Genomic DNA, 22,644 nt, shown 5'->3' with positions numbered 1-22,644 from the left:
CAAGGGGTATGATTGCTAAATGAATGATGTGAGAGAACACTAATGGTTGGTTAATTTGTATATATTTAAGTTTGTTTATTTATTAGTTTTAACTGTTTATTGTGGGAACTTCGATACTTCATACGTGTTTATTGTATTTCAGGTCATAGACATTAAAGTACCTAATTTGGACATGTATGAGCACGAGATGAAGACTCGGGATGATTTGTTATAGTGTATGATCAAAACTGGTGAATCTAGGTAAAAGTTGGTTTAGCATATCATTTGCTGAAAATAGAGTATCATATGCTGAGCATAAGAGGGAGCGCACATCAGGAAGTTTTAAAGTATGGTATGCTGAAATAGAGTATCATACTCTAAAGTTAGAGTACCGTTTGCTGAGCCAGAGTACCATTTGCTGAAGCTAGAGCATCATATGCTGGACCAAAGTAAAACTACGAGAGTCAGCTATTTTAAAACCCTATAAAAGGATAAAGTTAGGGTTTCAGAAAGGACTTCTGGCTGGCAGTTTACAGAGCTGCAAGAGGGCGATTCCACCATTCCGATTCATAGTGAGATCACATACATGTTCCATATCATCATAATTGAAGATTCCATGATGTCGATGCTCGGCTAACTTCTCCGAATCATACTCGGGATGTAAAGTTTGTATTATTTTCAGTTTTCTCATGTAACTAAGAACGTTTATGTATAATTGTTTATGGTTAATCTATGATTATTGATGTTTAGTATTTCTGTGTGTTCAATCGGTTTAGGTTTACGTTGATCTGAACGATTAGTTACCAGTTGCTATAATAATTGATCATAGGACTGCTTGATTAGGTTGAATACGATAAAACATATGATTGCCCTTAACTGAGTCACACTGGCAGGGACTGTTTGATAACTAGTGCCGTGTGTAAAGCGATTATTGATGTCTATGGTTTTGTCTAGTTGATCAGTCTGTAGTTAATTGTTAATGATTAATTTGTTAGGTTGCATGAGATTACTGTAAGTTACTTACTTGAAGTCCCGGGTGTGATTTGCTTTTATTAATTGATTGAAACTTGTTCACTTGTTCATTGCTTAATTCTAAATTAAAACTAATTGCTTGTGTGATCAGCACTAAAATCTGCTACTTCATATTATTATAAATCTGTTACACGATTACATTGACCACATACTCCTTGTGATACGATACCCTACTTACTCTAACTATTTAGAATAATTAGGTTTTTGATTGACTCAGACGACGGTCATCAAAATGGCGCCGTTTCCGGGGAGTTAGTGGGCCTTTTGTTTTTCGTGTTTAATTTAATTTTCAGTTTTTAGTTTAAATTTAATTTTACTTTAGTTTATTTGTATTTTTTTCATTTTACGCGGGTTGTGTTAGTTGTGCAGATTACAGGTTTATGCGCACCCGCCATTCGGGCCGACAGTCTCCGTTAGTTTACGAGCCCGAAATCGAGAGAGTAGCTCGGCAGAACCGAGTACAAAATAGAAACTCACAAATGGAAGACCATAACCAGAATCAAAATCAGATGCAGAACAATAATCAAAACCAAGATCCACTTCCACAAACCAACATGTTTCACCCAGACAACATATCCGACCCACCAAACTTCAATAACCAGAATGACTAAAACAAGTCATCTCGTGCCTCCTGAACCCGAAATCAAAACCGAAACCGAAACCTTAAGCGAAGCTTAAACCTCAACTTTGATCAAGCCGGACCATCCGCTCCAAACAATAACCCCAACCACCGAGTTCGGATAAATATTGATGATGTTCGATCGAGTGTTCCGACTGAAGATGAGGATGAGGGTGAAGATAGTAATGGAAATGAAGGTTTTCGGGCAGCTGATGATGAGGTAGATCGATGGGTTAGGAGAAATCGGGTGGTTGAGCCCGAGAATGAGGTTGATGAACCAGAGGTTGAGGGTGATAATCGGTATGAAGAAGAAGTGGAAGAGCCGGTAAATCGAAGACGGGCTGAACCAGTTAACAGAAATTGAAGGGGTCGAGACAGGGTTAATCGGGCGGAACGACCCGAAAGAGTTCGTGGTATTCCGGTTAACCGGGGCGGTATGGGAAACCCCGGGGGGGGGGGGGGGGGCAAAGGAGAAATTACATAGCCCTGGCTCATGGTGTTAACCGTCGGTTCAGACCGGCTATCTCAGACGAAGCATCCCCGTTAATCCCACAGGAACGAGTGCAGGGACAACACACTTTTAAGTCCCGGCCATCTTACATCAACATCGTTCCTCACTTTAACGGGATGGCTTCGGAAGACCCGTATTCACACTTAGCCGATTTTTCGGCTATTTGCGGGTCTATTGGTGATGGTACGTTCGATCAGGATGAAGTCCGGTTGCAGTTATTCCAGTTCTCGTTAAAAGACAAAGCGAAACTGTGGTTTAACTCGTTACCAACACAAAGTATCAAAAACTGAGACGAGATGCAACAGGTCTTCCTAAACGAGTTTTATTCACAGTCGAAGACTACCGAGGCCCGTTCAGACATTCGTCACTTTTCACAGTTACCAGGTGAGTTATTCCATGAAGCTTTTACCAGGTATAAGGATATGATCAGAAAATGCCCACATCACCAAATCGAACTGTGGGAACTGGTAAAGTTCTTTGTTGATGGTTTGATATACGAGGACCGAAAGCATCTTAAGGCCTCGTGTAATAGTCAGTTGTTGAATCAACCTGAGGAAGATGATTGGGAATTTTTTGAGTTCATGTGTGAAGATTCCAAGGCAGAAGCAGCAGCGGAAAGACGAAGACGTGGTAATTCATCCAGATCAGTTAAGTCATTCACGAGTGAGTCTGAAAGAATTGCTGAGTTAGAACGTGAACTGGCTGGGTACAGAAAGGGAAAGAAGAAAGAAGTCGGGAAAGTTGGAGTAAAATTCCCGGTTTGTGAAGATTATGGTGAACTCAGGCACAAAGCAGAAAATTGCCCCGAGTTTTATGATGACGAGGAGGATGATACTGAAGAAGTCAGTTATGCTTACGGGGATTCCAAAGGCCAAGGGTTCAATTCGAACACATATCACCCGGGCCTGAGGAACCACCCGAATTTTCGTTACGGGAACGCGTCTTCTCAGTTGAACCCGAACTTTCAGGGATCGAATCAGAACAGATCACAGGGTAATTACCGCCAGAGCGGTTATCAGCAGGGCTTGAGTAATCAGAATCGGGGATATAACAGAGACGGTAACCGGGGGGAAAATTTTTCGGGTAATCAGGATCAGTAGAAACGGTCCTCGGGTAATTCAGATGAATCAGTACACTCGAAGTTGGATGCGTTATTGAAATCCATGACTGATCAAAAGGCCGAGACGAAGCAGCAATTCGAGTTACGGGATAAATCATCGGAGGCAATGATGAAGCAAATTGGTCAGCTCGCTTCAGACATGGCGAAATTACAAAAGAATGCGGGCCAGCTGCCGAGCGACACCACAGTCAACCCGAATCATCACAGTTCTAGTTCGAAAAAGCACGTCAATCAGGTAAGTATTTTACATAATGGTAAGAAGTATGATAATAAGGTTGGGGGTCCACCACCTTTGGTTGATGGGGTGGTGGAAGAGATTGATGAAAATATAGTCAGTGATGATGAGCCGGAACCGATTGAATTAAATAAACCTAACAAAAGTGAAACTAAAAATAACAAATCGGTTCCTAAGGATGACACCAACAACTCTAAGGATAAGGAAAAGGTGAAAACCGTTCCATATCCCGATGCTTTGTTGGCGCCATCAAAGGCGAAGATGGCATCAAAACAAGGCCCACAACAAGAAGAAATGTGGGAAACGTTTAAACAAGTAAAAATTAACATTCCTCTTTTAGATGCCATAAAACAAATTCCCGCCTATGCTAAGTATTTAAAAGAATTGCGCACACAGAAAAGGAGTCATAAGATTCCTAAACAGATTGATTTTACCGATAATGTGAGTGCAATTCTTTCGGGTGCTCTTCCACCCAAGCTACAAGATCCGGGAACGCCCATTATACCCATTCAAGTGGGTGATTTTAAAATGACCCGGGTGCTTCTAGATCTTGGAGCTAGCATCAGTATTCTCCCGGGCAGTTTATACGACCAGTACGATTTTGGCCCGCTTCGTGCGGCTGCCACCACGGTTGTCTTGGCTGACCAGACACCAAAACTGCCCCAAGGAATATTGACTGACGTTATCATCAAGGTGGAAGACTTTTACTTTCCAGTTGACTTTTTAGTCCTCGATTCTGTTTCGGGTGAGAGGACTAAACAGCCTACGGTTATCCTTGGTAGACCATTTTTGGCTACCGCAAATGCCAACATTAATTGTAGAAATGGTACTGTTGACATGGCATTCGGTAACCGTAAGCTGAGAATTAATGTTTTCACACGTGAAGATAACTCTCCGGTCGATGACGTATGCTTTATGGCCGATGTCATTGACGAGTGCATTCCGCTATACGACTCTGTCGTTAGTTCGGATGGCACAGCGGAGACGTGTTTTTTGTTTGACAGGTTACAGGTGGAAACAGACAAGTTGCTGGAAGATGAGGAAAGAGAGATGGAGATCGCAGCTGTGCGAGGAGACCGTCCACCATGGTCAGTTCAGGTGGAACCGCTTCCCGAGAAGATTGATACCGGGTTGAAGCCATCAATGCTAGAAGCACCGAAAGTCGAGCTGAAAGAGCTCCCAAAACATTTAAAATATGCTTTTCTTGGTAAGAATAATACATTGCATGTTATTATAGCTTCTAATTTATCTGTTGAACAGGAAAATGCTTTGATGGAGGTGCTGGTTGCGAATAAAGAAGTAATCGGGTGGATGATAGCAGATTTGAAGGGAATCAGTCCCACAATTGTGATGCACAAAATTTTAACAGATCCGGCTGTCAAACCCGCGCACGATTCTCAGCGGAGGTTGAACCAGAACATGAGGGAAGTGGTGAAGAAGGAGGTGCTGAAATGGTTAGATGTTGGCATTATCTTTGCCATATCAGACAGCACGTGGGTGAGCCCGACACAGATAGTACCAAAAAAGGCGGGCATCCAAGTCGTCAAGGACGACTCAGGTAACGAGGTCGCCACCCGGCCGGTAACCGGGTGGCGCATTTGTATTGATTATCGTAAACTGAACGCGGCAACATCAAAAGATCACTTTCCGCTTCCGTTTATCGATTAAATTGTCGAAAAGCTATATGGTCAAAAATTTTATTGCTTTTTAGACGGGTATTCCGGTTACAACCATATAGCTATTAATCCTGAGGATCAGGAAAAGACTACGTTTACGTGCCCGTATGGCACATTCGCGTTTAGGCGAATGCCATTTGGGTTATGTAACGCCCCCGCCACCTTTCAGAGGTGCATGATGAGTATCTTTTCAGATATGGTGGGGGAGTCTTTGGAAATTTTCATGGATGATTTTTCGATTTTCGGCACATCTTTCGAGTCATGTTTAAACCAACTCGAAAGAGTTTTGAAAAGATGTGTCGAAACGAACTTGGTTCTTAGTTGAGAAAAGAGCCACTTCATGGTCCAAGAGGGAATTGTGTTGGGCCATGTTGTTTCGAGTCGAGGGATCGAGGTGAACCGGGCTAAGGTCCAAGTCATTTCTACTTTACCTCATCCCACCAATGTCAAGGGCATTAGATCATTCCTAGGGCATGCCGGGTTTTATAGACGATTTATTAAGGGTTTTAGTGACATTACCAAACCCTTATGTAATTTATTGCTTAAGGATGCCCCTTTTGACTTTAATGATGAATGTGCTAAGGCCTTTGACATTTTGAAATTGAAATTAGTTGAAGCCCCGATCTTGCAATCACCCGATTGGAGTTTACCTTTTGAAATAATGTGTGATGCAAGTGATTATGCGGTCGGGGATGTTTTGGGTCAACGGGTTGACAAGAAAACCGTTGCTATATACTATGCAAGTAAAACCCTCTCGGATGCTCAATTAAATTATACCACAACCGAGAAGGAGTTACTAGTAGTAGTATATGCTCTAGATAAGTTCTGGTCTTATATTTGGGGTAGTAAAGTTATTATATATTCTGACCATTCTGCTGTCAGGTACCTCATGGATAAAAAGGATGCAAAACCGAGACTTATCAGATGGGTTTTGCTGTTGCAGGAATTTGATTTAGAGATTCGGGACAAGAAAGGGAGTGAAAATGTTGTTGCAGATCACTTGTCCCGAATTATGGTGGAAAATGGGAACACTGATGGGCCCATTAACGAGTCTTTACCGGATGAGCATATCCTGGCAGTTTCACAAAATCCTTGGTTTGCTCATATTGTTAATTTTAAAGTTGCAGGTGATTTACCAGAGCACTGGCCAAGGAGAAAGAAGAAACAGTTGATGTCCCAAGCTAAACAGTACATCTGGGACGATCCGAATTTGTTTAAAATTGATGCAGATCAGATGATCAGACGATGCATACTCGAGGAGGATGTCAGATCAGTGTTGGAGCACGCACATTCGTCCGCGTGTGGTGGTCATTTTAGTGGCCAGAAAACCGCTCAAAAGGTTTTAACGAGCGGTTTCTTTTGGCCTTCAGTGTTTAAGGATGCTCATGAGTCCGCGACACACTGTTTAAAGTGTCAACAACTCGGGAGTATCTCTAAGCGGGACGAGATGCCCTTGAACCCGATCCTAGTTGTTGACATTTTTGATGTCTGGGGGATCGACTTCATGGGCCCGTTTCCAAACTCACACGGTAATTTGTATATCCTAGTGGCCGTCGATTACGTTTCTAAATGGGTTGAAGCGATAGCCACTAGGACAAATGATCACATAGTCGTCTGCAATTTTGTTCAAAGTAATATTTTCTCGAGGTTTTGGTGTCCCCCGAACCATCATAAGTGATGGGGGATCTCACTTTAAAAATTTTAAATTCGGGAAATTGCTTAAACGATATGGTGTTCATCATAGGATTGCAACTCCTTACCATCCACAAACGAATGGACAAGTTGAGGTTTCTAATAGGCAAATTAAACAAATTTTACAGAAAACCGTTCGGGCGGACCGGAAGGATTGGTCAACTAAGTTGACCGATGCCTTCTGGGCCTACCGAACTGCTTATAAAACGCCAATTGGAACCACTCCTTATAGACTTGTGTATGGAAAGGATTGCTATTTACCGGTTGAAATTGCACAAAGAATGTCTTGGGCTACTAAACAGGTTAATATGGATTATGATGATGTAGGTAAGGCAAGAAAATTGGCTTTGTGAGAGATCGAGGAGTTGAGAGACGAGGCATACGATTGCGCGTCCGCCTACAAGGCAAAGATGAAGAAAGTTCATGATGCTAACATCCGGTTGAAGAATTTTGAGATTGGTCAAAGAGTTTGGTTATACAACATAAGGATGAAGCTCTTCCCGGGTAAGTTGAAAAGCAAGTGGACAGACCCGTATTTGATTGTTCGAGTTGAGAATCATGGGCAATACGACATTGAAGACTTTGATGACCATGTGAGACAAGTAGTGAATGGCTATAGGTTGAAGCCATACCTTAAGATGGAGGACATCCATGAGTTGGAAAAGGAATCGGTGAGTTTTCTGGTAGCTTCACCGGTTTATGAAACAAGTTAACCGCGGGTCAGGTAATACCGAACGGGGAACAAACCATCCGGTTGTATTTTTGTATTTGGTAAATTTACTAGTTAATTCATTTTATTTTATTTTAATTTTTTTAACTTTGTTGTCCACTCCTAAAAAAAATCAATTTCAACCTCGTCCCTCAAATGTTCATTAATTATTTTATCATTTTTAACTTTGAGGATAAGGTTAAGTGTTCTTACATTTAGGACAATGTAAACCTCAAGCGTGGGGATGGGGGAAATTTGAAAATTTTTAGCCCGATAGTACCTCGAAGAGTGTTCAGAAACCAAAGTTGTTAACTGTTAATTATTGCCATTAATGCCAAGTCATAGGTTTCTGGTTATGGTTGGTTTTTCAGCGTCTCATTAGTTTTACTCACAAATATTTTTATAACGAGAAGTTGAAAATGGGGTCGTTTAGGCGGGGATAACGAGTCATGGGGACAGGTACACATGTTTATATCGACAACCCTATTCCTCCAGTACGTGTGTGAGTTGACCCAAATATATATAATACACATATAATATATAGTACACACATGTCATTTGAGTGCTTTCACTGATGTTCATGGATTACGGGATCACAGTTGGCAAAATGCAAAAGTGATAGAGGCAACTAGGTTAAGCTTCGTCTGGATGAGCGTGAGTGTGGGTATTGGGGGGTTGGGGCCTCATACATTATACATATGAGGATGGTTTATGTGAGGGGAGGGGGGTTGGGTCCCTTAGAAAACATTTCTTGGACTTATTTTTCGTTTGTTTAACCCCGACATTATGTTACGAGACGATCCGGCTTACTAGGTTTATTTGTAACTGTAATAGTATTTTCTTTTGTTTTGTATTTGTATTTATCCTATTGTTAAGCATCACGTTATTATGCTTAGTAAAAAAAATTTGAGAAAAAAAAGACAAAAAGATGTCTGTTTATATTCAGTTATGTATTCTGTAGTTCGTTGAAGTTCGTTTATGTAAAAAAAATAGTAAAAAAAATAATTGTGAAATCAGTATGTTGTCAGTTTGCTTGGTTGGATGTATATAATAAGTCAGTTAGTTGTATAGTAGTTTCGTTTATTTAGATGTTTTGTAATAAGCCGGGTCGGATCGTTTGAGTTACTTAAAAATTTCCCTTCCATACCCTTACACCTGGCCACGTTACAACCCTTTTTAAAGACCTCTTGATTTGCATTTGTGCCAAAGCAGCTTGATGGATTAATATGTACTTATGAGTGATACTGAGAGCTGAGTGATACTGGCACATCTTTTGCTGAAAACAGAGTATCATATGCTGAGCATAAGAGGGAGCACACATCAGGAAGTTTTAAAGTATGGTATGCTGAAATAGAGTATCATACTCTAAAGTTAGAGTACCGTTTGCTGAGCCAAAGTACCATTTGCTGAAGCTAGAGTTTCATATGCTGGACCAAATTAAAACTACGGAAGTCAGCTATTTTAAAACCCTATAAAAGGATAAAGTTAGGGTTTCAGAAAGGACTTCTGGCTGGCAGTTTACAGAGCTACAAGAGGGCGATTCCACTATTCCGATTCATACTGAGATCACATACATGTTCCATATCATCATAATTGAAGATTACATGATGTCGATGCTCGGCTAACTTCTCCGAATCATACTCGGGATGTAAAGTTTGTATTATTTTCAGTTTTCTCATGTAACTAAGAACGTTTATGTATAATTGTTTATGGTTAATCTATGATTATTGATGTTTAGTATTTCTGTGTGTTCAATCAGTTTAGGTTTACGTTGATCTGAATGATTAGTTACCAGTTGCTATAATAATTGATCATAGGACTGCTTGATTAGGTTGAATACGATAAAACATATGATTGCCCTTAACTGAGTCACACTGGCAGGGACTGTTTGATAACCAGTGCCGTGTGTAAAGCGATTATTGATGTCTAAGGTTTTGTCTAGTTGATCAGTCTGTAGTTAACTGTTAATGATTAATCTGTTAGGTTGCATGAGATTACTGTAAGTTACTTACTTGAAGTCCCAGGTGTGATTTGCTTTTATTAATTGGTTGAAACTTGTTCACTTGTTCGTTGCTTAATTCTAAATTAAAACTAATTGCTTGTGTGATCAGCACTAAAATCTGCTACTTCATATTATTATATATTTGTTACACGATTACATTGACCACATACTCCTTGTGATATGATACCCTACTTGCTCTAACTATTTAGAATAATTAGGTTTTTGATTGACTCAAACGACGGTCATCAAAATGGCGCCGTTTCCGGGCAGTTAGTGCGCTTTTTGTTTTTCGTGTTTAATTTAATTTTCAGTTTTTAGTTTAAATTTAATTTTACTTTAGTTTATTTGTATTTTTTTCATTTTACGCGGGTTGTGTTAGTTGTGCAGATTACAGGTTTATGCGCACCCGCCATTCGGGCCGACAGTTTCCGTTAGTTTATGAGCCCGAAATCGAGAGAGTAGCTCGGCAGAACCGTGTACAAAACAGAAACTCACAAATGGAAGACCAGAACCAGAATCAAATCAGAACCAGAACAATAATCAAAACCAACATCCACTTCCACAAACCAGCATGTTTCACCCAGACAACATACCCGACCCACCAAACTTCAGTAACCAGAATGACCAAAACAACTCATCTCGTGCCTCCAGAACCCGAAATCAAAACCAAAACCGAAACCTTAACCGAAACTTAAATCTTAACTTTGATCAAGCCGGACCATCCGCTCCAAACAATAACCCTAACCGCCGAGTTCGGATAAATATTGATGATGTTCGATCGAGTGTTCCGACTTAATTTTACTGGTTGATTACATGAAATTTTCTACATGTGGATTTAATTCAAAGTTACCACTTGTTTAAGGGAGAACCAATGTGTCCAAGATATAAAATCAGGTTACATGAAATTTTCTCCATGCCAATCTGATCTAAACAATAAAACGTAACATGATAGCATTAATCAAAGTACAAATACATCAAAGTTCATCTTACTAAAAAATTTAGAACCTCGAACGATTATAGCCGACTGTTTCTCTCTGAAAGTGGGATGTGGAGTGTATAGATGAATGCCTTGAATGCAAAACACTCCCCTCTATTTATAGGTAGGTTAATTATTGTACGATCCGTTGGTTTGTATTTTGCACGGGTGTGCACTTTCTGTAGCATAACCGTGACTTTTAAAATCTTGTTAGCCCAACCATACAGATTTAGAGGCATGTTCGTTACATCCTTAAATTGTGTCGACCCAACCATGTAATTGAAAAGGCACGATTGCATTCTTTGAAATCGTGTTAGGCCAAACCATGCTTCTTGTTTAGCATGGTCGTGAACTCGAATCGTTTTGACCATTTGTGCTTATATCTCACACTCGTTCCGACTGGTGTGGTCTGTGTGTTGGAGTGGCATGGTTGAGCTAATGGGTGTGCACGACCCTACGTGGTTATACTTAATGTATGTCTTCGTTTTCGTCCAAATTTTGCTCCTTTTTCACAAAAGAAACATATTTAGTGCCTAATCAAGTGACAATGCAATAAAATGGTCATGTATGGGTTACTTTATGTAACAAAACATGCATAATTTGGAGCACATTACACCACATGCCATACAAACACACACATATATATACCGTACATGGCACATACACATCATTACCAATTACCTGATTATTAACCTGACAAAAATAACAAGTTTTGGTTAGCTAGGTCCTCTTTCAAAAAAGCTAAATCAGTTTACCAACCAGTTTCTTTTATTCAATTAAACGGTTAAGGTTAACACCTTTATTCGGGAGTGATAATAATAATTAGAGGTGGGCAAATAAACCGCTTAAACGACCCGACCAGAAAGTCGAACCGATTTAAAACCGATTATGTAGAAACCTTTTGGAACCGATTGAAACTGTATATTTGGAACCGGTTTTTTATTTTCTCCCCCAAAACCGGTTCCAAACAGGTTAATCGAACAGAAACCAGGCAAAAACCGGTCAAAACCCGAACCAAAAGCGATCGTAAATTGTCAAGAAACCGGCTTCAACCTGAACCGAAACGGATCATAAACTTGTTTCGAATTTTATTAACAAAACCGAACCAATTTTTAATCCAAACCAGGTTTTAATTTTAAGTTTAAAACCGGTTTTATGCACCTCTAAGGTTCTCATAATAACCCTCGTTAACTGAATCACTTTTAAAAACTCCGACCATAACCCATTCCGAACCGACCCGACCCAACCCATAAATTCCACCGGGTATAAATAAAACCCCAGTTCCACCACGCCACAATCAAACGCTATAACAATAACATCTTCCGATATGACCACCACCGTCGCCACCGACCGGCCACCGTCAGTCCCAGTGGTCGATCTCAGCCTCTTATCCCAATCAGAACTCTACACACTCTCCTTATCCTCCGATGCCTACGACCTCAACCACGACCTCGTTATCCCCAAAATCAACCGCGCCGTTTTCAACGAGTCCGCCGGCAGCCGCAAACAGACCTACTCTCGCCTCCGTCTCGCCTCCGATGACGTCACCAAAACCACCACTCTCCACCGCCGTACACCTCACCTCCGTGCACCCGTTACACACCCCGCGAATAATAATAATAATAATAATATTAACGACCCCGAACAGGCCGAAAACACGGTTATTATTCGTATGTTGAAGCAGTTATGCAAATCGGATCCTAACTTCCAGGATATTGATCTGATTGATGATGATAATGATAATAATAATAATAATAATATTACCATTCCCGTTGCGGCTGAGTTTTTGAATCATGAAACCCTAGGGTTAAAGCGGAAGCGAGGGAGGCCGAGGAAGCATGAGAATGTCGTGTTTATTCGGCCACCGACTGGAAAGCGGATTCGGGATAATAATATCAATAATAATGATACTTTTATTAATCCAGTTAAGAAGGAGGTTGTGTTTGATGATGAGAAGGATAGGGAGATTGTGAGTGAGAATGGTGTGGTGGTGGATTTGGTCAGGTTAGGTGGATTGGAGGATCCTTACGGGGAGGAGATTAGGAGGCGCACGGTTGGGATGACGACGGAGGATGAGTTGTTAGGGTTTTTGAGAGGGTTGAATGGGCATTGGGGGAGCAGGAGGAGGAAGCGGAGGGTTGTGGCTGCTGCGGAGTTTGGGGATGTGTTGCCGAAAGGATGGAAGATGAGTCTTTGTATTAAGAAGAAAGAAGGCCGTGTTTGGTTGTTTTGTCGTCGGTACCTGAGGTTTGCTTTTTGTCCTTTCTTTTGTGTAATGAATGCTGAACTATGCTTGTGTTTTGGATGTTTATGTTGTTAGTACAGAAATTTTCATTAGGTACCAAAATGGCGACATGCGTGTGTTTCATTTGCATATGATAGGGTCATAGGTTGACATTATATAAGAACAGGGAGGTTTGTTACTGGTAGACTGCATGAGGGTTAGATATGATATTGATGTTTGGCTTATTGTTCTGATTTGTTTAGTTAGGATATGGATTGAGTGAGACATAGTAGAATGATACAAGTAAAGGTTGTGGTGTTCAGGTGTTTTCAGTATTTTACTAAAAGCAGAGAGCAGCTTGGTACTGTGTGCAAATTTTAGATTGTAGACATATAGTTTTTCTTCGTAAAGATCTTAAATGTAAATATACTTATCTTAGAACCTCATTTGGTTCTTCCAATATTAGGTTACCCTTTGGCACAATGATGCCATTTTTTTCTACAAGACAGTTTGACTGATCATAATCATATCAATACATTTTGTTGCCATTTTAAGAATCAATGCATTTCATTTCCATACTTTCTTGTCAACCCTGTTAACACTCTAGATCTTTATATGAAGCATGCATATGTGAACATAGTTACACAATTACACCTCCCAAACCCACCTCTGTGCTAAAATTGACCTCGATGCATGATAAACGAATGCTAAACCATCTGAAAATTAGGGTGCAATCCAAATTAAACTAACTAAAGTAATCCTAAGAAACACAAGTAATGTTATTGGTGTACCCATGGTTAGAAATTACATATTGAATCAGGATTCTTGTAGTTACCTATCAAAAAGAGGCTGATCTTTTTTACGAACAAAATATATGGTGTGAGAAAATATAATGAAAAAAAGTGAATTGAATCTAGCAAACAAGAAGATGCTTCTAGAAAGTGAGGGCAAAAGAAAATTATGAAGATGGTAAAAGAAGATAAAGATGGAAGTTTGGGTTGATTTTATTAGTTAAGCTTCCAATTTATATCTCTATTTGGCCCATAGACATTCGTTTTACTAATTTTACTCACAGGGTATAGTGGTATACACATGCATTATGCATATCCAACTAGGATCAAATTTTTAGGTATGTGCTTTTCTCTAGTTTGAATGAAGTTAATACTACACTACATAAGTTTCATTGTTCTTCTCCAAATTATTTCAATAGGGTGCATTCTAATTTCAGATATTGTTGCAGATTTGAATAAAGTTGTAAAATTTGAAGTTGAGTACTTTAAAGGGAACATCTTTTGTGGAAGGATAAATATGTGTGTGTGTGTGTATATATATCTACCAGCAAATACATCTTTGTAAATTATTTTTGGCCACCAAGTGTTATATGAGCTCAAAGTTTAATCCATCCACAATATTTGATATCAACTTTATGAATTTAATAACTTCATGATTCTTACTCAATGTACATTACCTTTATTTTAACCAGTCCTAGTGGTCGGCAGTTCGAGTCGTTCAAGGAAATATCAACGTACTTAATCTCTGTTATTGGAGAAGAAAACTTGGATAAACAAAACGTTCTACACGCAAACGGTTCTAATGACTCGACTTTGAAAGAAGCTTCTGTGTGTGTAAGTTTGTGTTTAGCACACATTCGGTTTTCTTTTCTTTTCAATTACATAGATTGTTTTGTTGATTTTACAGACTGCGAATCTTGTTCAACAAGAAGACATCAAAAGAGATGACCCTGTTGACAATCCACCACCACCATCACCACGAATGCCATCTGTATCTGTAAACTGTGAGGTTCAAGTGAAAAATGACCGTATTGGGTCACACCCACAAACTGTGCCTGCAAACTGTGAGGTACAAGTCAGTTTGGATGCAATGGATGCACAGGTAGAAACCAATGTTAAAAGTGACCATAATGGGCCCCACGTGAAAAATGAAACAGAGAAAACCGACTCATTACCTGCAGAATTGGATAATTCTGATTTAGTTTTGCCTGGAGACACTGCTTTAGTTGAAACTGATGATCCACATGCTGGTGACAAAATAAATGAGTGTAAAGAATCCAACACTGATGAGCTTGTTCAAGACCTTAATGTTCTGTCTAATAGTAAACAAGATGAACATACTGATATAGATAGAAACATTATTATGGACACCATTGTTGAAAAAGCAAGCATCTGTGAAGAAAGGGGTTTTGATGCAAACATGGATATGGATATTAATAATACAAGCAATGAGTTGATATCTGAAACGAAGAAAGTTGATGCTGAGTCATCATCTGGGATCTTTCTTGATCGCTTTGGTTTGGATAAAGATGGTGCAACTGTGGTCAAAGGTATTGACTCAGTCAAAGCTGTCAATGCTGAAACTCTATCATCATTCCAAGAACAAGAGTCTGATGGCACATATAATAACAATAATGCTGGGTTAACAAGTTCCAGACTTGCTGAACTATTTGATGTTGGGACAGATGCATTTGACAGTTATGAAGAAAATGAATTAAATAATAATCTCGAATTAGACGTGATGCAAATAGATTCAAATAAGCCAGAAGAAGTCAAACTAGACGACTTCAACATCTTCAGAAACAACGAACCAAAACGTACGGAGGGGAATGTTTTGGACTTCAACACAAAAACCAATCTTGAATTTTGTTCACTTGTCCCATCTGAAAATGAACAAGAATTCAGGTTCCAAGATTGTCTGTATGATGACACAATGGAAGAACGCAAAGAAGAAAGCTCTGAAAGAGGATTACTTAATCATTTCTCGGATGATATCTTTGAGAATAAGATGTATTCTACTCCGTTAGATGGTCTGAAATTTGATGAAGACAGAGATCTTAACAGTAACGAGCTAAGTCTTGCTTTTGGGAACTCTAATGTTAATGTTCATACTAATTTGAGTATGGTTAATAGTAGTATGGTTGAGGATTTAAAATCAGGAAGTGGTTCGGTGGGTGGATTGTTTAATCTTTCTGGAAATGTTAAAACTAGTAGTTTTCAGACTTCATGGGATGGGATCAAATCAGATGAATTTAAGTTTAAAAGTTCTGGAAGTAAGTTTAATACTGCTTTTGGAAGCAATCCTGGGCAGAGTCATGAAGAAGTTGTGCCTAATGGGATGTGGAGAACGGGTGACGGAAGTCAACTACAAAGTGGTTTGACCATCCCATCACATGCACACATCCCGTCTCCCAGCTCTTATCACTCCTTCAATATAATGCCAGGAAAGGTAATATATACTCTGTACATGCGACAGTTTTGTCCCGTTAACTAAATTCATGAATCGTTTTTATTAAAAAGTGTAGATTGTTTTAATTTGGATGGCAGATGATATATGTAATCATATTTACTGCATTAATATTTTATAAAAGGCTAAGAAGATAAAACAAAAGTGTTGGATCATTGACATGACCCTGCCCATTTTGGCTTAATTTAAGAACTTAACTATTCGACCCGCTAACCACGACCCATTCATTTGCCGCCTCTAATTGATAGGGTAAAGCAAGTGCACAATGTAGTATTCTATATAACTTTATGAGGAAGGCGTCTCTTTTTAGACTGTACCCAGAGAATTAGAGGTGGCAATATTGTCGGGTCGGCGAGTTAGGTTACTGGTCAGTATTAAGTATTTTATTGATGGGAGTCAAAACATGTCAGGTTAGGTTGACTCAAAAACACTGTCTGTTAATAAATTTTCTATTTTTAATATTTTTAATAGTAAGGGTCAGTTCACACTACATAACAGAAAAAAGTTAAACACCATCGACGTCAAGGACCATTTGTGTTACGTTTATGCATAAGCTTGGACCAGTGGTGTACTTTCCCATATTTGAGGACCAAAAGTGAGATATGAACATACCACAGGGACCAATGGTGTAAATTTTTCAATAATAAATAATTAGTGTGCTAAACAATAATCTAATTCTGTGAATAAAATAAATTATGATGATTTGTGTATTAAAAAGAATAAAATTATACGAATGGTCTCTATGGTATGTTTTTATTTCACTTCTGATCCTTAAGTATGAGAAAGTACACACCTTGGTCCAAACTTATGTATAAGCATAACATGAATAGTCCCTGAGATGGATGCAGGTTAACTTATATCATAATAAGGTGCAATAATTTATTCTTATTATTTTAGTTGTTAGTGGAAAAGTCACAAGGGTAGTTTAGTCATTTGCCATGCATTCAACAAAAAAAAATAATAAGTCAACCTCCATTTGTATTACATTTATACATAAGTTTGAACCGGTGGTCTACTCATACTCGAGGACCACAAGTGAAATCCAAAAATACCACATGGTCATTCATGTATTTTTCTATTAATATGCGTTTTAAAAAAAATTTAAAACAAAATGATTGATTATTGTTTTATTGGCAGGCTGGAGGCGGACAATTTAGACTTGATGAAAGGTACAATGAAGGTTATGGTGTAACCGGGCTGAGATCTAGTAGGCCCGGGCCTGTAGAGTTCAGTTTCTTAACACCAGGTAGCTCTCAACATAATCCGCATCAGCTTCAAGGGGACTCAAGGGTCTTTTCATACAATTCAGGAATGGATCAACAGTTTAACAACTTTTGGCTTGGAAAGAACACTATGATGCCAAATCCAACTGGTAGAAATCAGATGACAGCTGTCTGTGCCTTGTGTAGAAATGAGTTTCATCTCCACCCTGCTCATTTTAGTGCACAAAATGGAATTGCACCTTTGTGCCCATCTTGCAGTGCAGGGATGTCTGGCCATGCCAACTTGTTGTAGGATGATGTGGCACCACCTATCTTTGATTTTAGTTGGCCATCATTATATTCCCGAAAACATGATAAGGTAACCAATAGAAATCTTTTGATTTTTTTTAATTATTATGTGTTACATTCTCGATTCATTTTGATATGATTTTGTTTTATGTAAACTTTACAGGTTAACAAAAGTTCGAGATATGTGGTAGGTAATTACGCTTCAAAAATAGGCTGCTTTTTATGGATCATTGTGACTTCTGGTAATTATGCTTCTTATAAGCAGATTCTGACTTAGTTTTTCTTCTGCTAAAACAGTTTTAGATATTTATGTAAATTGATGTTGAACGGTTTCTTCCTTGCCCATTGTGTTTCTCTTTCTCAAAGACAAAAGTTAGGAATCGTGCTTTTTGTTCATGCCGGCTATTATAAGTTTTCTATATTACAATGATCATAATGAATCCAATTGCAGACATCCAAACGAAGTTAGCTGCTGCAGTTTGGTTTTGGAATAAGGTTTGACTGAAGTCGGTTTGGTTATTTCAGTGTGGTTTTGTCTATTAATCAGTTTTATCTCCCCTAGCTCATGATGGACTTTTTAACTTTTTCGTATTTTTATTTCTAACATCAAACCTGTATAATGGGATTTCACAACCATTGGTATGGTTCTTGTTAATGCTTTTAACTGTTTTTCAAAAGAAACTTAAGATTATGATTAAAGCTATATTTACATAAAGCTTTGCTAAATCCGAAGGCTTACACCGTGTCTCTGGTTCCCAAACCTTGTAACAAAATGGCAAATTCGAAAGGATGATTCACCGTTTACTGAAATCATGTTGAACGACCCCAATCTACCCATCCTAACTACTCGATCTAAAGTAGGCATATCTAAACTAAAAGTCCCTTTCAACCTACACACTACCTCCATCACACCTACTCCTAAGTCACACATGACAACACTATTCGATCCAAACTGGAAAACAGTCATGATTGATGAGTATAACGCTTTTATGAATAATGTGACATGGGACTTGGTGTCAAGGCCACTGGCTACTCATGTCATACGTTGCATCTGGCTTTTTCGTCACAAGTTTAACTTTAATGTTGTCTTAGAAAGTTAGAAAGCTCGCCTAGTCATTAATGGTATAAATCAATTGGTTGAGATTGACTGTGAAGAAAACTTTAATCCAGTGGTTAAGATGTGTGGATTCAAAAATGTAGTTTCCGACACCTCACAATTTGGTTACAAAAAGGGGAACCTGTTGGCGCATCTATTTTTGTACGGCAATGATATCATTCTAACCATGTCAAATGACACTTTGCTATGCTATCATTGACTCATTGTCCAAAGAATTCACCATGACCAATCTTGGATTACTTTATATATTTTTTTTGCATTTTGGTCACAAGAAAAAATTGCGGTACTTTCATCTCAAGATTCTTATGTTGAAGATCACAAGCCAACATGTCTAAATGTAATCCCTCGAAAACTCCGGTTGACACATTATCCAAACTAATTGCCACGCCGGCCCAATCTTATCTGATGACACTGTATATCAAAGTTTGATGGGCAGAGGTGCACAAATCGGGTTTTTCAAATACCCGGGTTTGGGTATGGAACCGAGGGTGTGGCCGGATATTAAAAAATCGGGTATTGGCAATAACCGGGTCGGGGTTCGGGTCCGGGTATTGTCTCTAAAACCATACCCTATGCATCGGGTTCGGGCCGGTATAGAACCGGGTATTTGAATGCCCTATTTTCGGGTATTGTAAACCCTTATTTTCGGGTTTTTTTGGGCTTTTTTCTGAGTATTTTCGGGTATAGATTAGATTTTTTAAAAGGTTGCACTTTTTAAGTGTATTTTTCGGGTATTTTTAAGGTATTTTTCGTGTATGCATTGGGTATTTGAAATACCCGGTTTTGGGTATTGGAAAAACCCGGTTCCGGGTATGGAACTGGTTTGGGTTTTGGGGTATTACCGGGTATAAATCGGTTTGGGTTCGGGTTTTACTACCGAAATGCATACCCTATTTGTACCCTACGGGTAGGGTCGGGTACAGGTTCGCGTACTAAAAACCCGGGTATTAAAAAAACCGGTTCTGGATTTTTATTTCGGGTTCGGGTTTTTTTTTTCACCTCTATTGATGGGTACCTTATATCATGTTCACCCAATTAAGCATACCCTATTTATTTGATCATTAACAATTACCCCTTTTGTTCGAAAATTTGAGACACCCCTTGCCTCTCGCATTTCCGTCCAAGCTTCGCCATTGATCTCACATTATTTTAACTATCAATTACGCTTTCGAAACACCTTCTAACTAACTTTCCATTATACCAATAGCCTAAACGGCAAGAAAATATTTAGCAACAAACAACTTGAATTCAATATTGTGGAAAAAGTTAAAATACAAAATGAGTAGCATGTGAATAATTTGTAAAAAAAGACACAAAAAAAACTCAAACAAATTCAAGAAAGTCTAACGCCCCACTATATGCAGGGTCTTAATATTACCTAGAACGTGAGATGATACAAAGTCGAGATTTATGATTTATATGTTTAGCCATTGTCAATTATAATTTATAGGGCCTAGTGGCCTACTAGAAAGCGTGAGATGATGACCAAAGTTGAGATTTATGATTTATATGTTTAGCCATTGCCAATTATAGGATAGGGCCTACTAGAAAAAGTAACTTAGAATTTGGCATGGGCCAAATATTTACTATCACAAATTGGGCTGACTGGGGCCGAGTACCCATCACTCCATCAGCGTGCATTGTATTTGTCGGCCTAAACCGTTTTACTCGTTCATAATGTTCATTGACTATTTTTATTTTGGCACTAGAGAAAACAATAATTGTAAGTAGAAAACGTATTACGTTGTATAATAAGATTAATTAACTTGAACACGCAATTGAGATACGAATTTAGTCAAAAGACATAATAAAGAGGTGAGTAGTTGTTAGACATGATGGTATATTCCAACAAGAAATTGACTCTTGTTTAGTAAATACTAGGTCATGTTATTCATATAATATGACATAACTAAAAATAATATTACCAATCATAATATTTAAAATGAAGTTGATGAATATTTATAAATTGGTATAATTGTTTTATGCACAAATTGGGAGTTTATGATCCAATTCAACTGGTTTATTCGATAAAAATTATATGTTGAACCGCTGAGTATGGACTATGGTATCAAAAGAAACAAATCAAATAGGCATTCGTCAGTTTTACTGGTTTATTGGATTGTTAAGTTTGGCTGTTTGAACCGATACTTTTAAATTTCTTTTAAAACCAGTAGTTTTTATTTACTACCACTTGCGCTGGTGCTTCACTCTAAGGCGGAACGCTCCCCTACTGATGTATTTTTACATCCCACAGCTTCGGCAGATCACTTAGTTTTCATGTTGAAGAACACACAACTTTATAACTTAAACTCACATAGCGATGTCATTTATTATAAATGGAAATATGAGTTATGGCTCTATTAAATACACGACTATGTATTTTCTAATCACATAGCCAAAGGTAATATTAGAAGGGTTAATTTTTTGTTTAACAAATTGTATACTAACCATAATATGAGATACATGTTTGGACACATAAGAGCTATAATTGTATTCATAATTTCACATAGTATATGTATGTGATGTGATTTTAGAAATTCATATATGATCATGTCAAGAAGCTTGTTGAGGACTAGAAGACATAATAGTTGCTTGTTATATCGTTTACAAACTTTTTAAATCATTGACTATAAGCAATGGCGTAGCATGCTTGGGGCCAGGGGTGGCCCCGGCCCCCTCCGTTTTTCGCTCTTTAGTGTAAAGTTATCATTTTTCTGCTAAAAATTTTTATACATAGCGTAAATTACCCGTTTCCGACTGAAATTTTGAGCCCGGCTCCCTCGGTTTTTTGCTCGGTAATGTAAATTTATCCTTGTTTGCCCGAAATTTTTATACATAGTGTAAATTTACATGTTTCCGACCTAAAATTTGAGCCCGGCCTTCTCCGTTTTTTCGCTCGGCAGTGTAAATTTATTTTTTTTCAACCGAAATCTTTTTTATACATGGTGTAAATTCACCCGTTTCCGACCGAAATTTTGAGTCCGCCCCACTCTAGTCTATGAATTATTTTATACATATTGAGTTCGGCCCCTCGAAAATTATGTCCAAGCTTCGCCACTGACTATAAGCTTAACTTTGTACGGCTCTCTTTTGTTAAAGAAACTTCCTTTTCTCATTCAATTAACATATGCTTATAAGTTCTGGCTCTCAAGACCTAAAGCAAGTTTTATTTTATATAAATGTATGCGCAAATTGTCTCTCTTTAATTTTGTTACCTTTAATACACGTACACACACACAATAACTCGAGAAGCTCGAGGTCTTATTTTCATACCACAAGAATAACCGGGTTTGTATTCCGAACTAGACATATGGATTGACATTTTATCGAAAAGAAACATCCAAATTTGAACTTAGACATGGTACAGCGGTCACACGTTTAGTAAAAAATTGTTAAAAGTTACTTGTTTGCCCATTGAAAATAAAGGTTTTCCTACCCCGTTAATCTTGCCAATAGAGGGATGAGTTGTGTTATTACTAACTGAGTAACTGGCGACTTTGTGATATATACCAAGATACGGACCTTCATTACAAAGGAACAAAAATCTCAAGAGTTGCTTCAACGTTGTGGTGTATACTTTGTTTTGGTGCCATTGAGTGTGGATGTTTTCAACCTTAAAAGACATGTTAAAGAGTTTTATCAACTTTATTGGATTTCGAACAGAAATAGTAAAAAAAAATGAAGGAAAAATAAGCCTTAACTTAGTTATACAATTGAATTAAATAATATAAACATATCGATTGATTATATCTAGAAGATTCAATATTGTATTAGCTTTGATCGGGAGTCTTAGTTTCTGAAGAGGTAGGTCCCAGCAGAGCCCAGTTGGACCCGCAAGACTCACCTCAAAGAGAGACGTCTGCGCAGTTGGACCCGCAAGACTCACCTTCAAGAGGGACGTCTGCGCAAAGACCAAACTCGCAAGACTCACCTTGAAGAGGGACGTCTGCGCAAAGACCAACTGGATCCGCAGGACCCACCAC

At 38.5% G+C, this 22,644-nt stretch overlaps 2 protein-coding genes across 2 annotated transcripts; both read left to right on the top strand.

Annotated features, from left to right (window-relative positions):
* The first annotated feature begins 11,878 nt into the window (after positions 1-11,878).
* On the top strand, positions 11,879-14,964 carry LOC143544011 (methyl-CpG-binding domain-containing protein 8-like). The gene is made up of 4 exons (XM_077036194.1): positions 11,879-12,798; positions 14,259-14,400; positions 14,474-14,880; positions 14,952-14,964. The coding sequence occupies exons 1-4, from the start codon at positions 11,879-11,881 to the stop codon at positions 14,962-14,964; spliced, it is 1,482 nt and encodes a 493-aa protein (XP_076892309.1).
* Positions 14,941-18,321, top strand: LOC143544022 (uncharacterized). The gene is made up of 2 exons (XM_077036204.1): positions 14,941-16,015; positions 17,171-18,321. Exons 1-2 carry the CDS (start codon positions 14,987-14,989, stop codon positions 17,546-17,548), a joined length of 1,407 nt encoding a protein of 468 aa, XP_076892319.1. The 5' UTR covers positions 14,941-14,986; the 3' UTR covers positions 17,549-18,321.
* Positions 18,322-22,644: the final 4,323 nt, after the last annotated feature.

Source organism: Bidens hawaiensis, unplaced genomic scaffold (assembly GCF_021521415.1).
Source record: "Bidens hawaiensis isolate Kalapana, Puna unplaced genomic scaffold, B.hawaiensis_p1.1 tig00013425_1, whole genome shotgun sequence".
NCBI classification, from domain to species: domain Eukaryota; kingdom Viridiplantae; phylum Streptophyta; class Magnoliopsida; order Asterales; family Asteraceae; genus Bidens; species Bidens hawaiensis.
Note: the sequence above shows the minus strand (reverse complement) of the source record. Positions and strands in the feature narration are given on the sequence as shown.